At 43.3% G+C, this 18513-nt stretch overlaps 2 protein-coding genes across 4 annotated transcripts; one reads left to right on the forward strand and one right to left on the reverse strand.

Moving 5' to 3' along the window:
- The first annotated feature begins 1 nt into the window (after position 1).
- On the forward strand, positions 2-4731 carry cfap298 (cilia and flagella associated protein 298). Of its 3 annotated transcripts, none has more exons than XM_062453927.1 (8): positions 2-112; positions 494-636; positions 751-918; positions 1058-1125; positions 1303-1461; positions 2142-2273; positions 2615-2710; positions 4394-4731. In XM_062453927.1, the coding sequence occupies exons 2-8, from the start codon at positions 498-500 to the stop codon at positions 4502-4504; spliced, it is 873 nt and encodes a 290-aa protein (XP_062309911.1). In that variant the 5' UTR covers positions 2-112; positions 494-497; the 3' UTR covers positions 4505-4731. The 3 variants fall into 3 exon arrangements, with proteins under 3 accessions (XP_062309911.1, XP_062309912.1, XP_062309910.1); XM_062453928.1 differs by lacking the exon at positions 4394-4731 and adding an exon at positions 4216-4266 and having other exon boundaries at positions 44-309; XM_062453926.1 differs by having other exon boundaries at positions 45-309.
- eva1c (eva-1 homolog C (C. elegans)) lies at positions 4639-10019 on the reverse strand. The gene is made up of 8 exons (XM_062453925.1): positions 9359-10019; positions 8989-9194; positions 8501-8624; positions 8124-8276; positions 7566-7709; positions 5991-6068; positions 5661-5762; positions 4639-5572 (listed from the first exon to the last, which is right to left on the reverse strand). The coding sequence occupies exons 1-8, from the start codon at positions 9471-9473 to the stop codon at positions 5244-5246; spliced, it is 1251 nt and encodes a 416-aa protein (XP_062309909.1). The 5' UTR covers positions 9474-10019; the 3' UTR covers positions 4639-5243.
- Positions 10020-18513: the final 8494 nt, after the last annotated feature.

The following is an 18513-nucleotide window of genomic DNA, read 5'->3' on the forward strand; positions in this document are numbered from 1 at the left end:
GTACGTCGTGCACTGCGTAGCGCGTGTGCACGCATCCAGGAAGTAAATGTGATTCATGAAGTCAACATTTGGAGGGTTACAGCTCTCTCACATTCTCACAATACGAGCCTAGGTAACTACTGTCTTTTTAGCAATATAATCTTATCATAGCCTGGTTTGTCTTATGTTGGTGTGATTTAAATAAATAGTTGGAATTGTTACTGTAACCACTACCAGCCAGACAGTCAGGAGGCTAGCTAGTCTCTTGGAAAAGAAAATGCTGTGTTTGATGTTGCTATGGTAACGTTCTTTTCCAGGACTTTCTCAGAGGTCCAGTAGCTAGAGTAGCTAGTCTCATTTTCTAGCCGGTTGCAGTAGCACTTGCTTGTTCATAAAATTGCGTAGAACTTAACTAAAAGCGCCATAAGAACGTTGCTCAGTTAACCCGTCAGGTCTTACGAGTCTCTAACTAAAGTAGCATTCATTCATTCGTTGTTGTTTTATTACTTCTCAGAAAAATGGTCCAGATGCACGTGAAGCACGGTGATGAGAGCCAGTTTCTGTTTAACACCACCGTGGATGTCCCGGTAGAAACGGTCATCCAGCAGGTCGCTGCTATCTACAACGGGAGACTGAAAGTCGACAGGATATGCTCGGGTAGGTGACTGTGGAGCCTGAACTGAAGATGATTGTTTACTCATCATTAACTCGCAACAACGTCGCTGAGACTCAACAAGATAACTTATCTAAATCCATTCTTATGTTCCCCAGAAATATCAGAGCTAGCGGATCATGGAACCACTCTGCCGCCCAACATGCAGGGGCTGACTGACGAACAGTTGGTGGACCTGAAACTGAAGGACGAGTGGGAGGAGAGGTGTGTGCCCAGCGGCGGAGCGGTTTTCAAGAAGGACGAAATAGGGAGGAGGAACGGGCACGGTGGGAACCAGACGAACGCTTGAAACGCATGCATGGATTAGCTACCGTCGCTAGCTAAGAGTGATGGTGATAGTAGACTGAGTTTGCATCGAAGCACACTGTAGACTTGACACTATCCTAAAACTGTTTCTCCGACTAGCGCCCAATGACAAGATGAAGGAGGTGCTAACTAAAACGATGGAAGAGGCCAAGGCACTCATCTCAAAAGTGAGTTATTTTATGGACAGCCACACTAAACCTCCCTCCAGATGTTACTGTAAGCTTGTGTTTCTCTTGTGAATAAGACTAGTCAACTCACAACCTGAAACAGAGAAACGGGTCAGGTTGTTTTTTATTTTTTCCCTGCTTTTCATCGTTTTGTGTTTGTCTTTGTTGTTTATCAAGAAACAAGCCCAGGCTAATGTATGCGTTACTATGGAGATGGTGAAGGAGGCCCTGGACCAGTTAAAGGGTGCGGGCATGATCGTGTATCCAATGGGCTTGCCCCCCCATGATCCAATCAGGATGGAGTTTGAGAACCAGGAAGACCTTTCTGGAACGCAGGTGACTACAAAACACTATTATGGAAATTAATATCCTAATGTCCCATGCAATGCAAATTGTGTTTGTTGACTGCCCTGCTTTCATGTGTACATGTGTTTCCTCAATGGGGGAGGGCGGGGTAGTGCCTGGACCTTTAAGACCTGTGTTCTGGATCACACACCATCTGTTTCTAACCACACATAAGTTTCTTTCAATTGCTTATGCATTGATCAAAACTCAAGCCACTTTTTAAAAACTCTTCACACAGTCTGCAGTTACCCTTTTGTCTGTTTGGTTATGAGACAACAAACTGCTGAAATAACAATCAGCTGTGTTTCAAATGATTCAATATTGTTAAATTATATATTAAGTAATAGATTTTTTTAAATACATTTCTGTCTGGTTACTTCAGAAATGCACAACATTTGCAATAGTTGGATGCAATAATGGATTTTGGAAAATGTGGTCATTGAATGCATTTTGTGTGAAAGCAATGAAAAATGATTCACAGTTTGGTCCACGTACACTCTGTTTTGCTGACTGTGAAGAGTTTCGAAAACATGGCTTCAGTTTTGACCAATGCATCTAAGCAATCGAGAAAAAAAAACTGTCGTTTTACATCTATTTCTCTGTGTCTGCTTCTTCTCTCTCTCTCATTCACTTTCCCTTCCCTCTCCCCCTTCCTCTCCCTCTCCCCCCAGGCCTCCCTCCAGGTGATCCCAGAGGAGGAGTGCCAGCTGTGGTGGGCAGCTAAGGAGCTGCAGAGGGGCAAGAAGCTGCTGGACTACCTCGGCAAAAACGACAAGACCAAGATTGTAGTCAAGATCCAAAAGGTGAGCCCTCCACCACCCTCGCCTGTCTGTCCGGACCACATATCCCTATGAAGCTGTTTTGTGCTCTTGTCTTAGGGCCATGTTTTTGGGGAATTTGGGATCAATTCTATTACAATTCAGTACAACCAGATGTGTACACACTCACCTTTCAAAGCTACACAAAATGCCCTCCTCATTTGAATCCAAATGTGATTGAAATTCTTTTGACTAAAATGTAGAAGCATTGAATCGATTGAAAGTGAGATGGGACGTATTTCATTTAAATTCAATCTGACGCAGTGGAAAGTGAACCCTCTCATTGTCCGCTGACCTGTGAGCTCATGTCCTGCTGTTCCCTCCAGAGAGGCCAGGGGGCGCCGGCGAGGGAGCCGCTGGTCAGCGAGGAGCAGCAGAAGCAGATGATGATGCACTACTACCGCAGACAAGAAGAACTCAAGGTGAGTTCCTGACGTGACAGACAATATTCTCGACCTTCATTTGCTATTCAACATTAGACTTTATACTATACTAAAACACTCAAACATTTACATCTCTCTAATAATGCCAGGAATCTCTGTTTGTGTGTCTGCATTTGATTCCCACGATTATCAGAACGAGAACCGGGCACTCTGCAAAGTTCAAAATTCCGCAGGTGTCCTTTTAATAATTCAATGAAGTGCAGTCCCGCGATTGACGTTATTCAGATCAGTATTTCGTCATTTAAAAAAACAATCCCCATCTTTCCTGTGCCTCCACGGGCATCATGGCAACTCATCCCAGCCCCTTCAGTCTGATTGGTCCCAGCCCATTCAATCTGATTGGTCCTCTAGTCATCCCTTTCCCCCTCACCATGACACACTCCAGGACCCACACAGTTAACTGAGCTGCACTAAGCTAGTTTTGCGAGCCGAAACAATATGTAAAGCCGGCAAGCCGGAAACAGGCATTATTCATGTCAGTGCGATACAGAAAATCAGAGAAAATGTTACTGATAAAATACTGACTAGCAAACTTAGAAAAAATTGGATGGTTTATTTCAGTAGGTATAGCTGGATGGTTATTAGCTACAATTAGTTTGCAGTGCTGACTGCTAGCATAACATTGAATCAGAATGCTTTCAAGGGTTTCTTTTATGGATGAAATGCTGGCTAGCTAACACAACAACAATATAAAGCGGATACTTTCAGTATAGATCAGTGAAGATGTGAGATCATCATTAACAGTAAATTCAACATGAACTGGCAGATTGGTATGGTTCCCAGGCTATAGCCAGTTTCTTAATCCCTAAAATATACCTCCTCTCTCTTTCTGTCTTCACCCCCCTTTTCACCGCCCCTCCCTCTCTATCCCGCTCACTCCCCACCCCCCTCACTATCCATCCCCCTCCTTTCTATCCCCCTCCCTCTCCACCCCCCTCCCTCTCCACCCCCTCCCTCTGCACCCCCTCCCTCTCCACCCCTCTCTATCCCCCTTACATTTCTTACATAAATGTATGTGTTTACTGATGTCAAAACTACCTGCACATTGCAAATGTGCACAAAACTCTTAACACCAAATCAACTACGACATTATAATCACCAGCGTGCATCACGGACATGGGCATTATTCCTACCACTTGAGCCTCCTTGGTCGGTTTCTTAAGGCGTGGCTATAGCGACAGGAACAATGTTCGTACAAATTTAGTAACTGTCGTCACCAGCTGCATCACGGGCACTGCACTATCTATAATTCCAGAAATCTGTGTGCCACCAATTTTATCACGGACACTGCCTTATCTGTAGTTCAACTAATCTGTATGTGTCACTGGCATCGTAATCACCAACTGCACCATGGGCACTGTGCATTAGTACATTAAATACCACAGTTTACCCAAGTCTTCCATTTCACAATTGATTGTTCAATTGTGTGTTGTTTGTATGTTGCACACATTAAACATGTTTGTTTGGTTCTCGTTCTGTTGTACAAACTGGATGAGGCGGAAGATGACACTGTGCACTAGTACATTAAATACCGTCCTCGAGATCATTTATTATTTACTAACCCTAACCCAAGTCTTCCATTTCACTATTGACTGTTCAATTGTGTGTTGTTTGTATGTTGCACACATTAAACATGTTTGTTTGGTTCTCGTTCTGTTACAGAAACTGGATGAGGCGGAAGATGACAGTCACTTAAATTCTGATTGGTCGGACAGACAGGCCTTAAAGAGACAGTTCCAGGGCCTCACCAACATCAAATGGGGCCCTAGATGAACAACAGCAAATAGATCATCACTGCGTTGATCTATAACCACTAATCTAATCTGTGTGCAGCTACTAATGCCTTAACGGAACGGACAGCCATACTCTGACTCTAAATGACTTTGGTACATTAAATTTCTGGTCACTGTTCTTACTCATCTTTATTTAAGCCATTCCCAGAAGACAACTTCATACTGATTTCACATCACACAACAATGTCAATAAACGAACAAAACTGTGCCTGTAGTCCATACATTTCATACAACTTATATTGAGTTCTAGGTTACTACACTTCAGGGTTTTGAATCTGAACTTTTTGGGTGACTCAGATGCAGGCCCTAGGCCCACAGAGAAGAATGAATGACTCAGAGTTTGGATCAGGCCCACAGAAAAGGATGCTACACCTTTCCTCTCTTTGTCCGGGCCTCTGGCACACTTGTCGTGGAAACCCAACACTGTTTAACGCTAGGAAGTTGGGTGGATCCAAAGAGGAGGTGGTGTTCTAGAGTTCTCACCATGAGCGTTCCAGAGAGGAGGACAAGGGTAAAATGTTATGGAAAAAGTCACAGATCTTTCCCTTGGGAAGAAGGCCAATGTATGTTCCAAGGAACATTTCCTCAACAAACTGTAAACAACACCCACACAAATTGTTCTGCACATAAATGCCTTGATCCAGAGCATCAGAACCAGGATGGCAGTGATGAATGTGGGAATATCAGTCAGGTTGCCAAGGAATCCCAAGTTACCACATTCAGATGGCTGTTCCGTTCAGGTAGGCGTTCATCCTGATCTCCTGGATGACCAGCTCTCTCCTCTCTATCCTCTCCAACTGCTCCGCTGCCTCAGTGGTATAGGCCACCTCCTCCCAGCAGTACATTGGCTTCCTGTCCGAGTCTGACAGCAAGGAGCAGTCTGTTTCTTCCTCGCTGCTGTGTGTCTGGCTGGGAGTCCTGACTTTGTGCTTCTGGTCTCTGCATGAGCGCCCTCTGCAGGAGACTCTGACAGACACAGCGAGCAGGGTGAGCAGCAGACCCACACACACGCTGGAGGTGAAGAGCAGCGCTGCAGTCTCTGGGTGCTCTGGAGGACAGAAGGACATGTTATAACTGGGATAGTTGGATACGGGCATCTTTCCAACATGTATGTATGTGTGCGAATGTGTGTGTACCTTTAATGTAGCCATAAGTCATGAGGGAGTTGCTCATCATGACAGCAGAGTTGTCTGGTCGCCTGGAGCCCTTGGGATAAGTAGCCAGGTCTGAAGGGGAGGCTGTCAGAGGATAACAACAGGTTAACAACTGTTTTCACAGAGCAGATACAGTCCATATTAGTGTACATATCACTGTATAGTTTGGTGTTATTATATCACAGTGTATTTTGATAATAATGTACATATTTGTGTAGTGTGTTGTTAGTGTAGATATTAAGGCCTATTCTGGAGTAAGTGTAAATATCACAGTGTAGTGTGGTGCTGGTGTAGATAAAAATGGGTTGTTACACTCCTGGATCCCTGCTCCTGGAGGTGAGGTGGTCCTGATAATGTCTGGGTCTGCCTCTCTGACCAACGTCTGTGGGACTGGTGGAGGACAGGGGTGGGGGTAGAGATGAGGGGGGGGATAGAGAGAGAGACAGGGGTGGAGATGGAGGGGCATAGAGAGGGAGAGGGGTAGAGATGGATGGGGGGTAGAGGTGGAGGGGGATAGAGAGGGAGACAGGGTTAGAGATGGAGGGGGATAGAGAGGGAGGGGGGTGGAATGTGAGTGAGGGTAGAGAGTGAGGGGGATGGAGAGAGAGGGGGTGTAGAGAGGGAGGTGTAGAGAGAGTAGTGGGATAGATAGGTAGTAGAGAGAGAGGGTGTAGAGAGGGAAGGGGGATAGAGATGGAGGGGCGGTGAAAAGGGGGATGAAGAGAGAGGTGGTATATTTTAGGGATTAAGATACTGGCTGTAGCCTGGGAACCATACCAATCTACCAGTTAATGTTGAATTTACTGTTTATGCATTAACGCATTGTTAATGCATCTGGAGTCTGGCCACCGTCCCCTTCAAACATATTTCCCTCCAAACAGAATCTGGTTGGGACAATCAGAATTCTTTATCTAATTCTGCGTTTAATACGATGACTATACAAGAGTGCCTTTGAGGCATTTTGGTAAACAACCAAGATGACGTTTCCTGGCTCTGATTGGTTGTATTGTATCTATCCAATTGTATCCAATTGCATGAGGTATTTTGGTCTGTGCCCGTTAACCACTACCACCCTTTGACCCTTCATCGAAAATGAACTGAGAGTTTCTGGACCCATTTGCGAATATCCAAACTTGCTATGTGTTTCTAGAAGTACACCCCCTCTGTGGGTTCCTCAAATAATGAGTTTTTAAGAGGATTAGACTACAGACAAACAAACACAAACACAGTGTGCTTTCTGGTCTCTTTGGTAACTCAGCCTCCAGGAAAGCTGGTATTGTTTAGTGTATAAATGCAAGATTGTGGCCCATCAAAGCACATTTCAGCACTAAGCTCAAGTCAAATCCCCAATGACGATTCTCATAACAAAGTCAGTCGATGACCTTACACAAAAGCCTGGCATTCGGATCAATTGTAGGAAGTTGAACAGGAAATCCGCTGAGGGCCCCAGAAGCAAAGCCAGAATTCTATTTTTTTACCACGTAATTTTTCTCTCTGGGTTGTTGGCACTAATATAACAATACTAACTCATGCCTTATGTCCCAAACATGCACTGCTACCAACAATTCTATGGTCAGACATTACAAGGCACCACACGACGTATCATTCTAATTTATAGTTTTAAGTCTCGCATGGGTCCCGCATCTACTTCCACTATATAAATATGTAAAAACATTCATGTTCTCAATTTAAGTATTATAGTTATAAAATAATCTGTTCTTCAAACAATAATCTGTTCTAATAAAAAACAACTTTTAATTTGTTCTGTATTTACGCTCTGGCTTTCCACAATATGCACTTTTGTGTGGCATATTGCCTCACAATAAACATCTGCTAAATGAATAAAATGTCCAACATAATGTAAATGTTTTTTATTGGGAGTCATACCACAGGAGTAGAGTACCATCAGGTACTTCCTGGTTCCTGGAAAGCAGGGGTCTCTGAAGGTCTCGTTGTTGACAGCTATCTCACACCTTTGTGTGTTGTGGCAGGCCTGTGACACTGCATGCACAGCCTCGTGATTCAAACAGTCTACAACACACACAGAGAAACACATTCAGCCAACTGTGCGTATGTGTGTGTGTGTGTGTGCGTGTGTGTGTGTGTGGGGGGGGTGTTGTCACCAAAATATGTCCGCGTGTGGTGTATGTGAGTTTTTGTATGAACATTACATGCATGTGTGTGGGGTATATATGTGCACTGACCTTTTTATTGTAACTCAAGTCCCTTAACTAGTAATCTCAGGAAAATCTAACTTGTGAGGATATTTTGTTGGTCCTCAAATGCTATTTCTATGGGTTAATTAAGGGACTTAGGGTTAGTGTTAAAAAATGTGTGTTTGGGATAGTTTTCGGTTTAGTACTGAATTGTGAGTCCTCAAAATGTCTGTGTTAATGTGTGTGTAATAAAAACATAAGTGAAAGTGTGAGTGAGAACGTGACTCACCGAAAGGGGATGGTTCAGTTGGGTGGCTGGGGCAAATGTCCAGCTGGCCCCGCCCCCTCCCGTAGATGGCAGCATAGACCAGGAGCACCTTGGGGGGCTTACAGCGCAACAGCAGCATGCCCCCCTCACACACCACCAAGCTCTTATGCTCCGCTGAACAGAGGAGAGAGACAATGTGTGTGTGAGTGTGTGCATGAGTGTTTGCGTGAGTGAGAGAGAGCTTTCTTTTTCTCTCTCTTCACTTCATGCAAGCCCAGTGAGGCCCACAGGCTACTTTAAAAAAGATAAAGGAGAGAAGAGAGCGATGAGAATAGAAAAGAGAGAGGAAAGAGAGGAGAGAGTGAGAATAGAGGCTGGGAGGAGTCTGAGGTACTCACTGGGCTTGCACATGTAGGTTACACTGAGGTACTTGGGGGTTTCTGGACAGGGGTCTCTCCCAAACACCTGGTGGTTGACTGGGAGCTTGCAGGATCTGAAGCCCTCGCACTCTGACAGCACCTTCTGAACCAGGGAGAAAAACACACTTTATCAAAACTATACATTCAAATGACAATTGAGTTGTCGCCAGATTGCCTTATCTGCGTTGGCTGCTCTGGTTGAGTTATAGCCTAAATTCGCTAACATTAATGCACATATCTCTAATGGATATGTGTAGCCTAATCATTAATTGAGTAATCCATTTGTGAATTAATTTGAGGTTGAAAATGAAGCCAGGATTTCTAACTCGTGTTTAGTGCTCAGGTTAAGTTGTTACAGTAGGTTACGTCTGTCTGTATGAATCACTGTTAGAGCGAGGTTACAACACTTGTACCACCCCCCCCCCCCCCCCCCCCCCCCCCCAACCAACCAAACCCTATAGACGCGCCTGCAACGCAGTCAGAGTCGAGCAGTTGTGGTTGGCTGCAACTGCGTCCACGCTTTCCCTGGGATCGCTGGAGCAGAAAGCAGAGTCGCCGCGTCCGTAGAACGCAGACTGGATGGAGATGGTGGAGTGACGCGGACAGAAAAGACGAACTGCATGTCCGTCGCAAGCATGCGTAGAGTGGCTTGTGATTATCCTTGATAGATAGTCTGAGTGACAAAATACATATCATCAGATATATCGTTTATTATCTCTGTATTTTCATAATTACGATGTACATAATCCAATCACCCAATGTGAATAATATTTGGCATAATGCTCATCATTACAGTAACTGTCTTATCTCAATCATCAGAACACATCGTAGGCCTACTTGAGAAGTCAGCCAGTCCGTCTACGCGCGTAGTCCACAGGAGCACATAAATGTAGAGAAAGTAAACAGGAGACCACATTAGCTCGTGGGAACTAGACCAGCCCGTGACTCGCATTCCCTCTGTCTGAGGTCATGTTCGGAGGCTCGCCTCCACCGCCAGGGCTTCGTAAAGGCAAGCTTGATTATCAAAGGGGGCTTGGAAGGCCACGGGACGACGGCGAGGTTCAAAAGGACTCGTAGAAGTTAGAACCCGAAGTCACACACTTCCTCATCTGCTGAATACGTCCAACTTCGGTTTAACTGATACAGTTATCACAAGTGGTCTATGGGTCGTTGAACCAAATTATTTCTGCAATCATACCTTATTGTCATTCTTGAAATGAGTCAAATATACCACACGTTCTTCCTGCCGCTAAAGGCTTCTGTCCCAAAATCGTCACATAACGCATCTCGCCAGAGTGGGAGAGGAGCTGCATTCAAAGAGGATTGAACCAGCGCAACAAGTCCCACACGTTGCTAAACAAGTACAGCGATCAGAAACCCCATAAGGAACGTAGTCCAACACAACGCGTTTTTGGCCGGGTCCTGCCTTCAGAACCTCTGACAAAACAATAGGTGAACGTTCGTGTGTCCCGCAGGGTCATGTTTTCCACAAACAGCTGTGGTGTAATCATGTTGGGGGCGTGGCAGGCAGCGTTTAAAGGGAGGACGCTATAGCGTAGTATACTCGCTGTGTGGGGCCGCAGCAGCGTTATGTGCTACAACTCATATGTAACATGCATTTATAGAAATATTCCTATAGAAATATATAGGTATATTTCCCCGTCTGTATATTTAGGCTGTCTAAAGTAAATAGGTGAAGTGTCCTGCACCTAAACCATTCACATAGCCTTGGTTTAATTTAGGCTGTGCTATTCACACAAACATAGTCTAAGTAAAATGTTAGATGGAAAAACCTACGAATTCTCCACAAACTATAGGCTACAGAACGATAACATAAGAAACGGCGTTGAATGAATTAATAGTAAGACTCAACGTCCGTATCGTCCAGGATATTATTATTGCGTGTTTAGCATGCCATTGAAGGCGGAGTGTTGTGTAGCCTAATTGACTGATCTGCAGCACCAGGGGGGTGTTCCATCAACGTCGATTAAGGAAAAGCTAGACTTATCTCTCCAAGTCTCACTTACTTTAGCGAGAGTTCCGTTCCATTAGGGTGGCTTATTTTAGTTCTAGCTACGTAACCAAGGTAACTTATACTTCGGAACAAGCCTGATCCGTGTCAGGCTAAAAGTCAAGCTAAACTAAAATGTGTTGCAAATAATTTCAAACAGGCGGAAACAGAATCTCAAAAGACAGTTCCGTCGAGTAAATTCCTGCGCGCAAACCACTTTAGTCCGTGTTCGGAAACGTAAATTCAGACTTTTTGAAGTGCAGACATTAATGATTTAGCTACATGTTTATTTCATCTCCAAAAAATATATTAATTTAAATAAACAAGTTAAGAAATAATGTCACTTTTGTTTTCAAAAGCCATTGGTTAATTGACATAAAATAAGGACTTAGAAACTAAGCAGAGCGTCTAGACAAGTTACAATCAATTATGGCGTATCCGTTCTTTGACAACCCTGTGGTGGATGAAGGTGCTCAGATTATACAAAGAGCGTTTATCCCACCAGCCCCAAGGGTCTTCAGAGACAGAAGTAATGGTTCCCTGACCAGTATCTGTGGAAGAAGTATAGGTTCAGCAGGCCCAGCATAGTTTATCTAGATAAATGTAATTGTCATTCTTTAAAAAAAAAAAACATAAATATATGTATATATATATGAAATAACACTTTAGCAACTCTTAAGGATGGCAATGAACACATAAGAGCAGCCTACCATCCTTTGTAAAAAGTAATAGAAAGGAGAGTAGACTATAATAGTAGAAAGGAGGGTAGTAGACTGCGGTCTATGTAGGTAGGCCTAGACTATGTAGTCTGCTGGAATCACACACAAGGAAGCTAACCCACTGTAGCCAAGCCTTGACACTGTTCAGTCTGTCTGCATCTGTCTATGTCTTTGCATGTGGGACATTCTTGAACGGGCAACTATGCCAGGAAATATGAAGGGTATACCTTGCTCCAAAGCAGTACCTGAATATTATCATCAGTTTTTCAGGTAATCTTGAAACACAAAGAATCAAGGAGGACTTTTTATTCAATTGTATAAAGTATTTTCATTGTTTAAAGTAGCCTATATGTTGACAAGCCTGTATATTACCTCTCCTCTGGCTTCCCCAATATTATAGGTGCAGTATACTGTCCCCATGGGTGTATCCAGGCCCATTGGAAGACTCAGGGGGTGACTGCCTGGTGCCCCCATGGTTGAAAGCGTTTCTAAAATGCCCAGAGTGTCAAAAATTAGACCAAAAATTAATGCCCTACTGTCTGCCATTCACATTGTGAAATATGCTTGAGTGCACAGTGTGCCCTCTATAAATGTAAAAAGAGTTCCTTTATAGTATAGAAAATGTGATGCAGTACCCTATAAGGTGCCCTTACAATGGCCTAAATTGGACTGTTCCCATGCCCTTACTTCCAATGGAAAAAGGTGCTGTTATGAAGTGCCCTTTATGCTGCCCCTACATGACAGTGTCCCAAATGTTGCCCTTTCCAAAGAAGACAATTAGATTATGTGCCCAACAGTCTCCCCTAATGTTCCCAGTAGGGCATGCTTTCCCAAAGTGAGGCTTTGGGACAAGCATTTTCCGTGACAACACTTGGCACAGCCACAGTCTGTCACTGTCCAAGCCCCCTCTGGATCTGTGGAGGCAGACTATGTTAATTGGACATACTCGTAATATAATAATGATAGTCATGCTGAGCAATTTTAAATGACTGTTCTGCCAAACAAAGTGTGCAGTTTGGGTCACCTTCTGATCTAAAAAGTCAGTGCTGGATCTGTGCAATACTCATATCAGTGAATCCCCATTTAAGTCATGGTTATCTTTCCCTTTTATCTTAAAGCTCAGCATTTAGCCTATCAGTTAATAAATGTGTGTGGCAAAGTTATTTTGAAGTAATTTTTGATTTTGTTCAAGATGTGAAGACAAAAACATTATTAGCCCACATCAAGTGCAATTAACCATGGCCTTCTTCAGTGTTTTGAATGTTATCCTACAATTTTCAATTGCTGCCACGTTCTTTTTTGGGATATTATTCTCAATCTCCTGTTGAGAATATCGACCATAGGCTAGCCTGTCAGAACGGTTTCAGACAGCTCATCAAATTACGCTAATTATCAGTAGGCCTAAATGCATATATATATATATGTTAAGTAGATTTGGTAGGTCTACAATTTACGCATTATAACGGTCGTAATGGTTTGACAAGTCGTCTCCCTTGTCATGTTAATTGCGGCAACATTGCTCTTTTTGGGGACAAAAAAAATCAAAAAATCAATTTACGCTGCTGAAACAACACACCTCTACGCTATACTTTTTGCGACATAACTCCTCTTTTCGACGATCGCCTGATCTGGGCTGCTGCTGTTGCTAGCCAAACTTCACTGAGGGGATTGTTTGAATGCGCCAGAAATTAAAAACGTTTCTTTTGACATAAAGTTTAGGCTGTGGCATTGAATACAGGGACGCACCACACAAGCTTGAGTTTAAATACATAATTTATTGTGACATTACTTACTGTATATGCAAGTCTTGAATTGCTTAAATGTATACAGTAATGCTGCTAGTACACCACGGCACGATACGATACTTGCTGTGCAACAGCAATGCACGTTGTATCCATGCGTCGTTGCTAACGTGTGCTGACGTTGTGACGTAGGCTAGCACTGAGTTCCCTTCGTTGACACAAGGCACTTTTTGCCACAAAAACTGAATTTCAGCCTAAACCGTGCAACGGAATGTAAATAACAATACAAGCAATGAAGGATTATTTTTCTATGTGTCTATTCCAATATGTAATGATGGTAATTCAATGACACAAATCTGTGTTCTAGAAAGAGTGGTCTGGAGTCGCAGAGGTCCGATAATATCAGCTTTAATGCAGCAGTTGGAAATCAACAAGTACAGAGCTCTGGGGTTGTCTACGTTTCCCTACCCGCAACAGAGTTTTGGGCTGGTTCACGAAGTCCAACTGGCTATCTGTCCCTCCCCAGAATATATTTATACAGTGCAATTGAAAAACAAGTATCAAAAAAGGGTTGAGCTTGTTCTCTCGTGCATCAGGGAGTTGTTCTTGCCTACGCGTCCCACCTGCTCGGGTGCCGTCTCCACCCGGTTTCAAGGTTGTTTCTGAAAATGAAGAGATAGAGACACAAAGAACAGCCTGCTTCCCACACCCAGTGTGAGACCCAATGTTTGAGCCTGAGCACACTTCTAAGTTCATAACTTTAATAAGCACAATGCATAACTTTAATAAGCACAATATATTCTTTAATCCCTCTTTTGATCTCTGAAAACACCAGAGATCAATCAACATAGCCCGGACCAACCAACGCCTCCTCGTCCTGGTCAGCCAGCCCCAGCAACGGCATTTGGAACCCCTTCGTCGGGTTCTCCTCAGCCGAGACAATGATCCTGTTACACAGGGACCTGATACATGGGATACAGCAACAATCATGTTGATATTGATATAGCACACTCTTAAGTAAAATAGCGGAAACCTTCTTAGTCCAGTACAATTCTAGTGTGGTCAAGCAGTATCACTCTTGGCCTAGTCGTAACCCTCTTTTCTGGACTCTCACATTCGTAGCAATAGCAAACGGTTCACTGGCCCTTCTCCACCAACTCCTGCAACGTACGACTGGATTCTGGAGCAGCACAACACATGCTGCAGTGGTACCACGTACTTCATTTCCCCAGCACCCTTAGGGCGTGCAAGGTTCTCTCGATGACCTTGAATGGTCCTGTCCATAAATGTACAACAGGCTTCCCCGAACACCTGATGACGTATTGGGGCAGGTGGGTCAGGTGGGGCAGGGTCTTCAAGGGGAAGGGGGGGGGGGGCAGACCACTCCTAGGTCTGATGGGGCATGGTCTTCAAGGGGAAGGGGGGGGGGGGGCAGACCACTCCTAGGTCTGATGGGGCATAGGGGCAGATGGGGCAGGGTCTCCAAGGGGAAGGGGTAGATCATCCAGTGAGAAGGGGGGGGACAGGGTCTCCAGGGGAATGGGGCCTTAGAACAGGGGTCGGGGCCGGTCTGACTCGTCCTGAAGCAGAAAAGAGTTACAGTCCCAGCATCACCTTATCTCCCATGATCAAGCAGTAACTGAGTCAAATGAGATGCGAACAGTCAAACACCAATGATTAAACACAGATATTGAAATCAAGAACCCATTTCAGGATTTAAAGTGGATATTTTTAAAGTTCAAATAAATCCCTCCTTTCACACCCTTATAGGGTGTGACAACAAACCCAAATTAAAAAAATATCCCATTACCGATTACACAATGTTGACATACAATAATGATGAGACTGTGCAGCGTTATAGCCAAGTGGTGTGGACACACTGGACACAGTGGGAAAACCCTAATGATGTTATAGGGGAAAACCCACCGTCACTCCAGAGTGGACATTCGACATCCATGTATCCACGGCAGACCTGGACATGCTCACAGGCCCCCTTCACCACATACATACAACTTTAGCCAAGCTTTTAGAATTGTAATAAAATAAACTAAATTCGAAACAAATTGAAAAACCAGAAATTAGACAGGATATTTTAAAGTTCTCATAAGATCCCTCCTTTCATTGATAACTTTAATCAATACCCAATCTCCTCGTTTGACTCCTCCACTCTTTGGTTTACTGCTTCACCTGGAACAGAATTTAGCAGAAGACATCTCTTTTCTAGTTAGCATTTTTTTAATAAAATTGGTTAACCATTTGATTCGCCTCTTTATCATGCTATGTGAAAGGTTTAAGTTGTGGTATTACATATGATCTCCAATAAATCAATTCAAATGGTGTTATGCACCTGGTATAGGACTGGGAAAGACTTCAATTCACATAGTAAACATACTGTATCTATAATTACCAGGCAGTATTTTCCCTTCAGTTTTCTTATTGTTGAGCAAACACATGTAACAGCATCTAATAACGAGCCCCCATATTCAACTCCTATTAGTCATGCCTAGAAATGACAATCTGTTTCTTTGTTCCCTTCTTTAGAAAATCAACTGTTAGTCTAATTTATTTCACTCCAAAAAACCTTTTCTGCCTTTTAAAACAGTTAAGCTTAAGACCAATATTGTTTTAGATTGTCTATTTTACCAAATCACACCTCTTTTTTATCAAAGATATGATAAAAGCAATTTTCATTATGCCAAACCAGAATCTGTATGCGTCTTAAATGAAATATAGACCAAATAATGTTCTTAATGTAGCTATTAACCAAACATTTTTCCCAAATCTATTTTCTATAAAGGTCAGATAGGTAGAACTTCATAACTCGTTTTGCTGCAGTTCAAAACGAGCCAATTAGCTCAAACCATCATAACCACAATTTATCAGACTTGATGAGTCTTCCCAAATTATTTCAGAACTGAATGTTATAATAATCCTCTTCATGCACTAATACCATTTATCAATACAACATTATCACAGCCTAACTGTTTATCCCAAACAGTATGCCAGGCTCTGATAAAACTCTCAAATAAAACTTAAAACCAAATTACAATTAAACTCCAAATAAAAGTACATTTAGTTATGTTCTCTTTCTCATTTTTAACCAAATTATATCTAATACCTTTATCAAAACTCTTAAAAACCCTAGATTTTACTATTTTTACTTAAAATGTTATCCCATATACCTTTCCAATTGCTTCCTCATAATTTTTCACATACATTTCCTCAAACCATTCTTTGACCAACACAGCTGGTTTGCTCTAGTATAACTCTTCCAATTGTATTAGAACCAATTTATAAACCAGGGGTTCAATTTCTGCATTTTTACTGAATACCATCACACATTCCAGATTTTCCGCCCATAAATCCAAGTTCTGGTCGGAAAGGCTTCAAAAAAAAAACCTCCCTGTTTGGCTAGGAATTATAACAAATGTTGATCACGCATTTGTTAACCACCAAACTTGGGATTCATCTAAACGAACACATCTATCAGCATTAATACTCACATAATTATGCAGAACTATACCCTCTGGGATCACCTTTGTAAGATCTCAAGTAACAGGACTCTTTTAGCCCCCACCTTTCTCCAACTCTCCTCGGGATTTCTGTAACTTCTTGGTCAAAGAAAAAAGCACGAGATTGATAAAAGTGAGTGATCTCACAATTTGACAATTTGTTAGATTTTACACTGAAGGCAATTATGGTCCTTGGAGGACACCTAGTGGATCTTTTTATTTTTTATTTTATTTTTTAAAGAACGACAGATCTGTTTAAAATACCGTTCAACTCAACCCGACTCCACACAAATATTACTTTTTCACATCAATTCAATTCTGTAACCCTCTTGTACCGGAGAGGACAAATAAAACACACACCACACTCCTCTCTATTTTTATTAAACTCAATCTGACTCCACACAAATAGACAGTGAAAAAGACAAAGACAACGAGTTTAGGGACTCTAACCCCTGGAAAGGACTCTAACCTCCCCTTGGACAAGGACAACGAGTTTAGGGACTCTAACCCCTGGAAAGGACTCGAACCTTCCCTTGGACAAGGACAACGAGTTTAGGGACTCTATCCCCTGGAAAGGACTCGAACCTCCCCTTGGACAAGGACAACGAGTTTAGGGACTCTAACCCCTGGAAAGGACTCGAACCTCCCCTTGGACAAGGACAACGAGTTTAGGGACTCTAACCCCTGGAAAGGACTCGAACCTCCCCTTAGACAAGGACAACGAGTTTAGGGACTCTAACCCCTGGAAAGGACTCGAACCTCCCCTTAGACAAGGACAACGAGTTTAGGGACTCTAACCCCTGGAAAGGACTCGAACCTCCCCTTAGACAAGGACAACGAGTTTAGGGACTCTAACCCCTGGAAAGGACTCGAACCTCCCCTTAGACAAGGACAACGAGTTTAGGGACTCTAACCCCTGGAAAGGACTCGAACCTCCCCTTAGACAAGGACAAAACACAAAAACGGTTGATTTCCCACCACTGTTGGTTTGACTAGGTACGATGAAACATAGTAATCGTCTAAATTTGGTTCTCAGTTCCGAATAGCAGTACTTTGAATTAACAGGTGTCTGCTTACCTTTTTTTATGTTGAGGCCTCTGACGATTACGTCTGTCTCCTCGCACCGGTGTATGGGTCTCTCCCCCGATCCGTCGGTCGGGCCGGAACCCTCTGGACTCCCTCTTTTCAGCGTCGGGGTCACCATTTGAAGGATTATTTTTCTATGTGTCTATTCCAATATGTAATGATGGTAATTCAATGACACAAATCTGTGTTCTAGAAAGAGTGGTCTGGAGTCGCAGAGGTCCGATAATATCAGCTTTAATGCAGCAGTTGGAAATCAACAAGTACAGAGCTCTGGGGTTGTCTACGTTTCCCTACCCGCAACAGAGTTTTGGGCTGGTTCACGAAGTCCAACTGGCTATCTGTCCCTCCCCAGCATATATTTATACAGTGCAATTGAAAAACAAGTATCAAAAAAGGGTTGAGCTTGTTCTCTCGTGCATCAGGGAGTTGTTCTTGCCTACGCGTCCCACCTGCTCGGGTGCCGTCTCCACCCGGTTTCAAGGTTGTTTCTGAAAATGAAGAGATAGAGACACAAAGAACAGCCTGCTTCCCACACCCAGTGTGAGACCCAATGTTTGAGCCTGAGCACACTTCTAAGTTCATAACTTTAATAAGCACAATGCATAACTTTAATAAGCACAATATATTCTTTAGCAACTCGTGCGATTGTGCGATTAGCGTGGGGGCCTCAAAAAATTCATTAGCCCAGGGGCCTCAAGTGCGATTAAGACGCCCCTGCGTACACCAAAGTAGGAAGGAGAAATAGCGGACCAGACGCGAGGAAGGAGAAATAGCGGACCAGACGCGAGCTTTTATTTTGAAAAGTAGAAGCATGAGACGGGAGGGCATAAGACGGGAGGGCATGAGGCGGGAGGCTGTAGGTTGCAGCCATATACTATTGGAAACCAGAGATATTCTTTATGTGTCTGTGCAGTCAGAAATA

This window comes from Osmerus eperlanus, chromosome 27 (assembly GCF_963692335.1).
Source record: "Osmerus eperlanus chromosome 27, fOsmEpe2.1, whole genome shotgun sequence".
In the NCBI taxonomy this organism is placed as follows: Eukaryota; Metazoa; Chordata; class Actinopteri; order Osmeriformes; family Osmeridae; genus Osmerus; species Osmerus eperlanus.

Coding starts and splice junctions, on each gene's coding strand:
- cfap298 (XM_062453927.1), top strand. CDS start 498: ATGGTCCAGATGCACGTGAAGCACGGTGATGAGAGCCAGTTTCTGTTT. Junction 919..1,057: donor AGGGAGGAGGAACGGGCACG/GTGGGAACCAGA, acceptor TTCTCCGACTAG/CGCCCAATGACAAGATGAAG. Junction 1,462..2,141: donor AAGACCTTTCTGGAACGCAG/GTGACTACAAAA, acceptor CTCTCCCCCCAG/GCCTCCCTCCAGGTGATCCC.
- eva1c (XM_062453925.1), bottom strand. CDS start 9,473: ATGCGAGTCACGGGCTGGTCTAGTTCCCACGAGCTAATGTGGTCTCCT. Junction 8,625..8,988: donor CGACTCTGACTGCGTTGCAG/GCGCGTCTATAG, acceptor TCCCTGGTTCAG/AAGGTGCTGTCAGAGTGCGA. Junction 8,277..8,500: donor AACCTACATGTGCAAGCCCA/GTGAGTACCTCA, acceptor TCCTCTGTTCAG/CGGAGCATAAGAGCTTGGTG.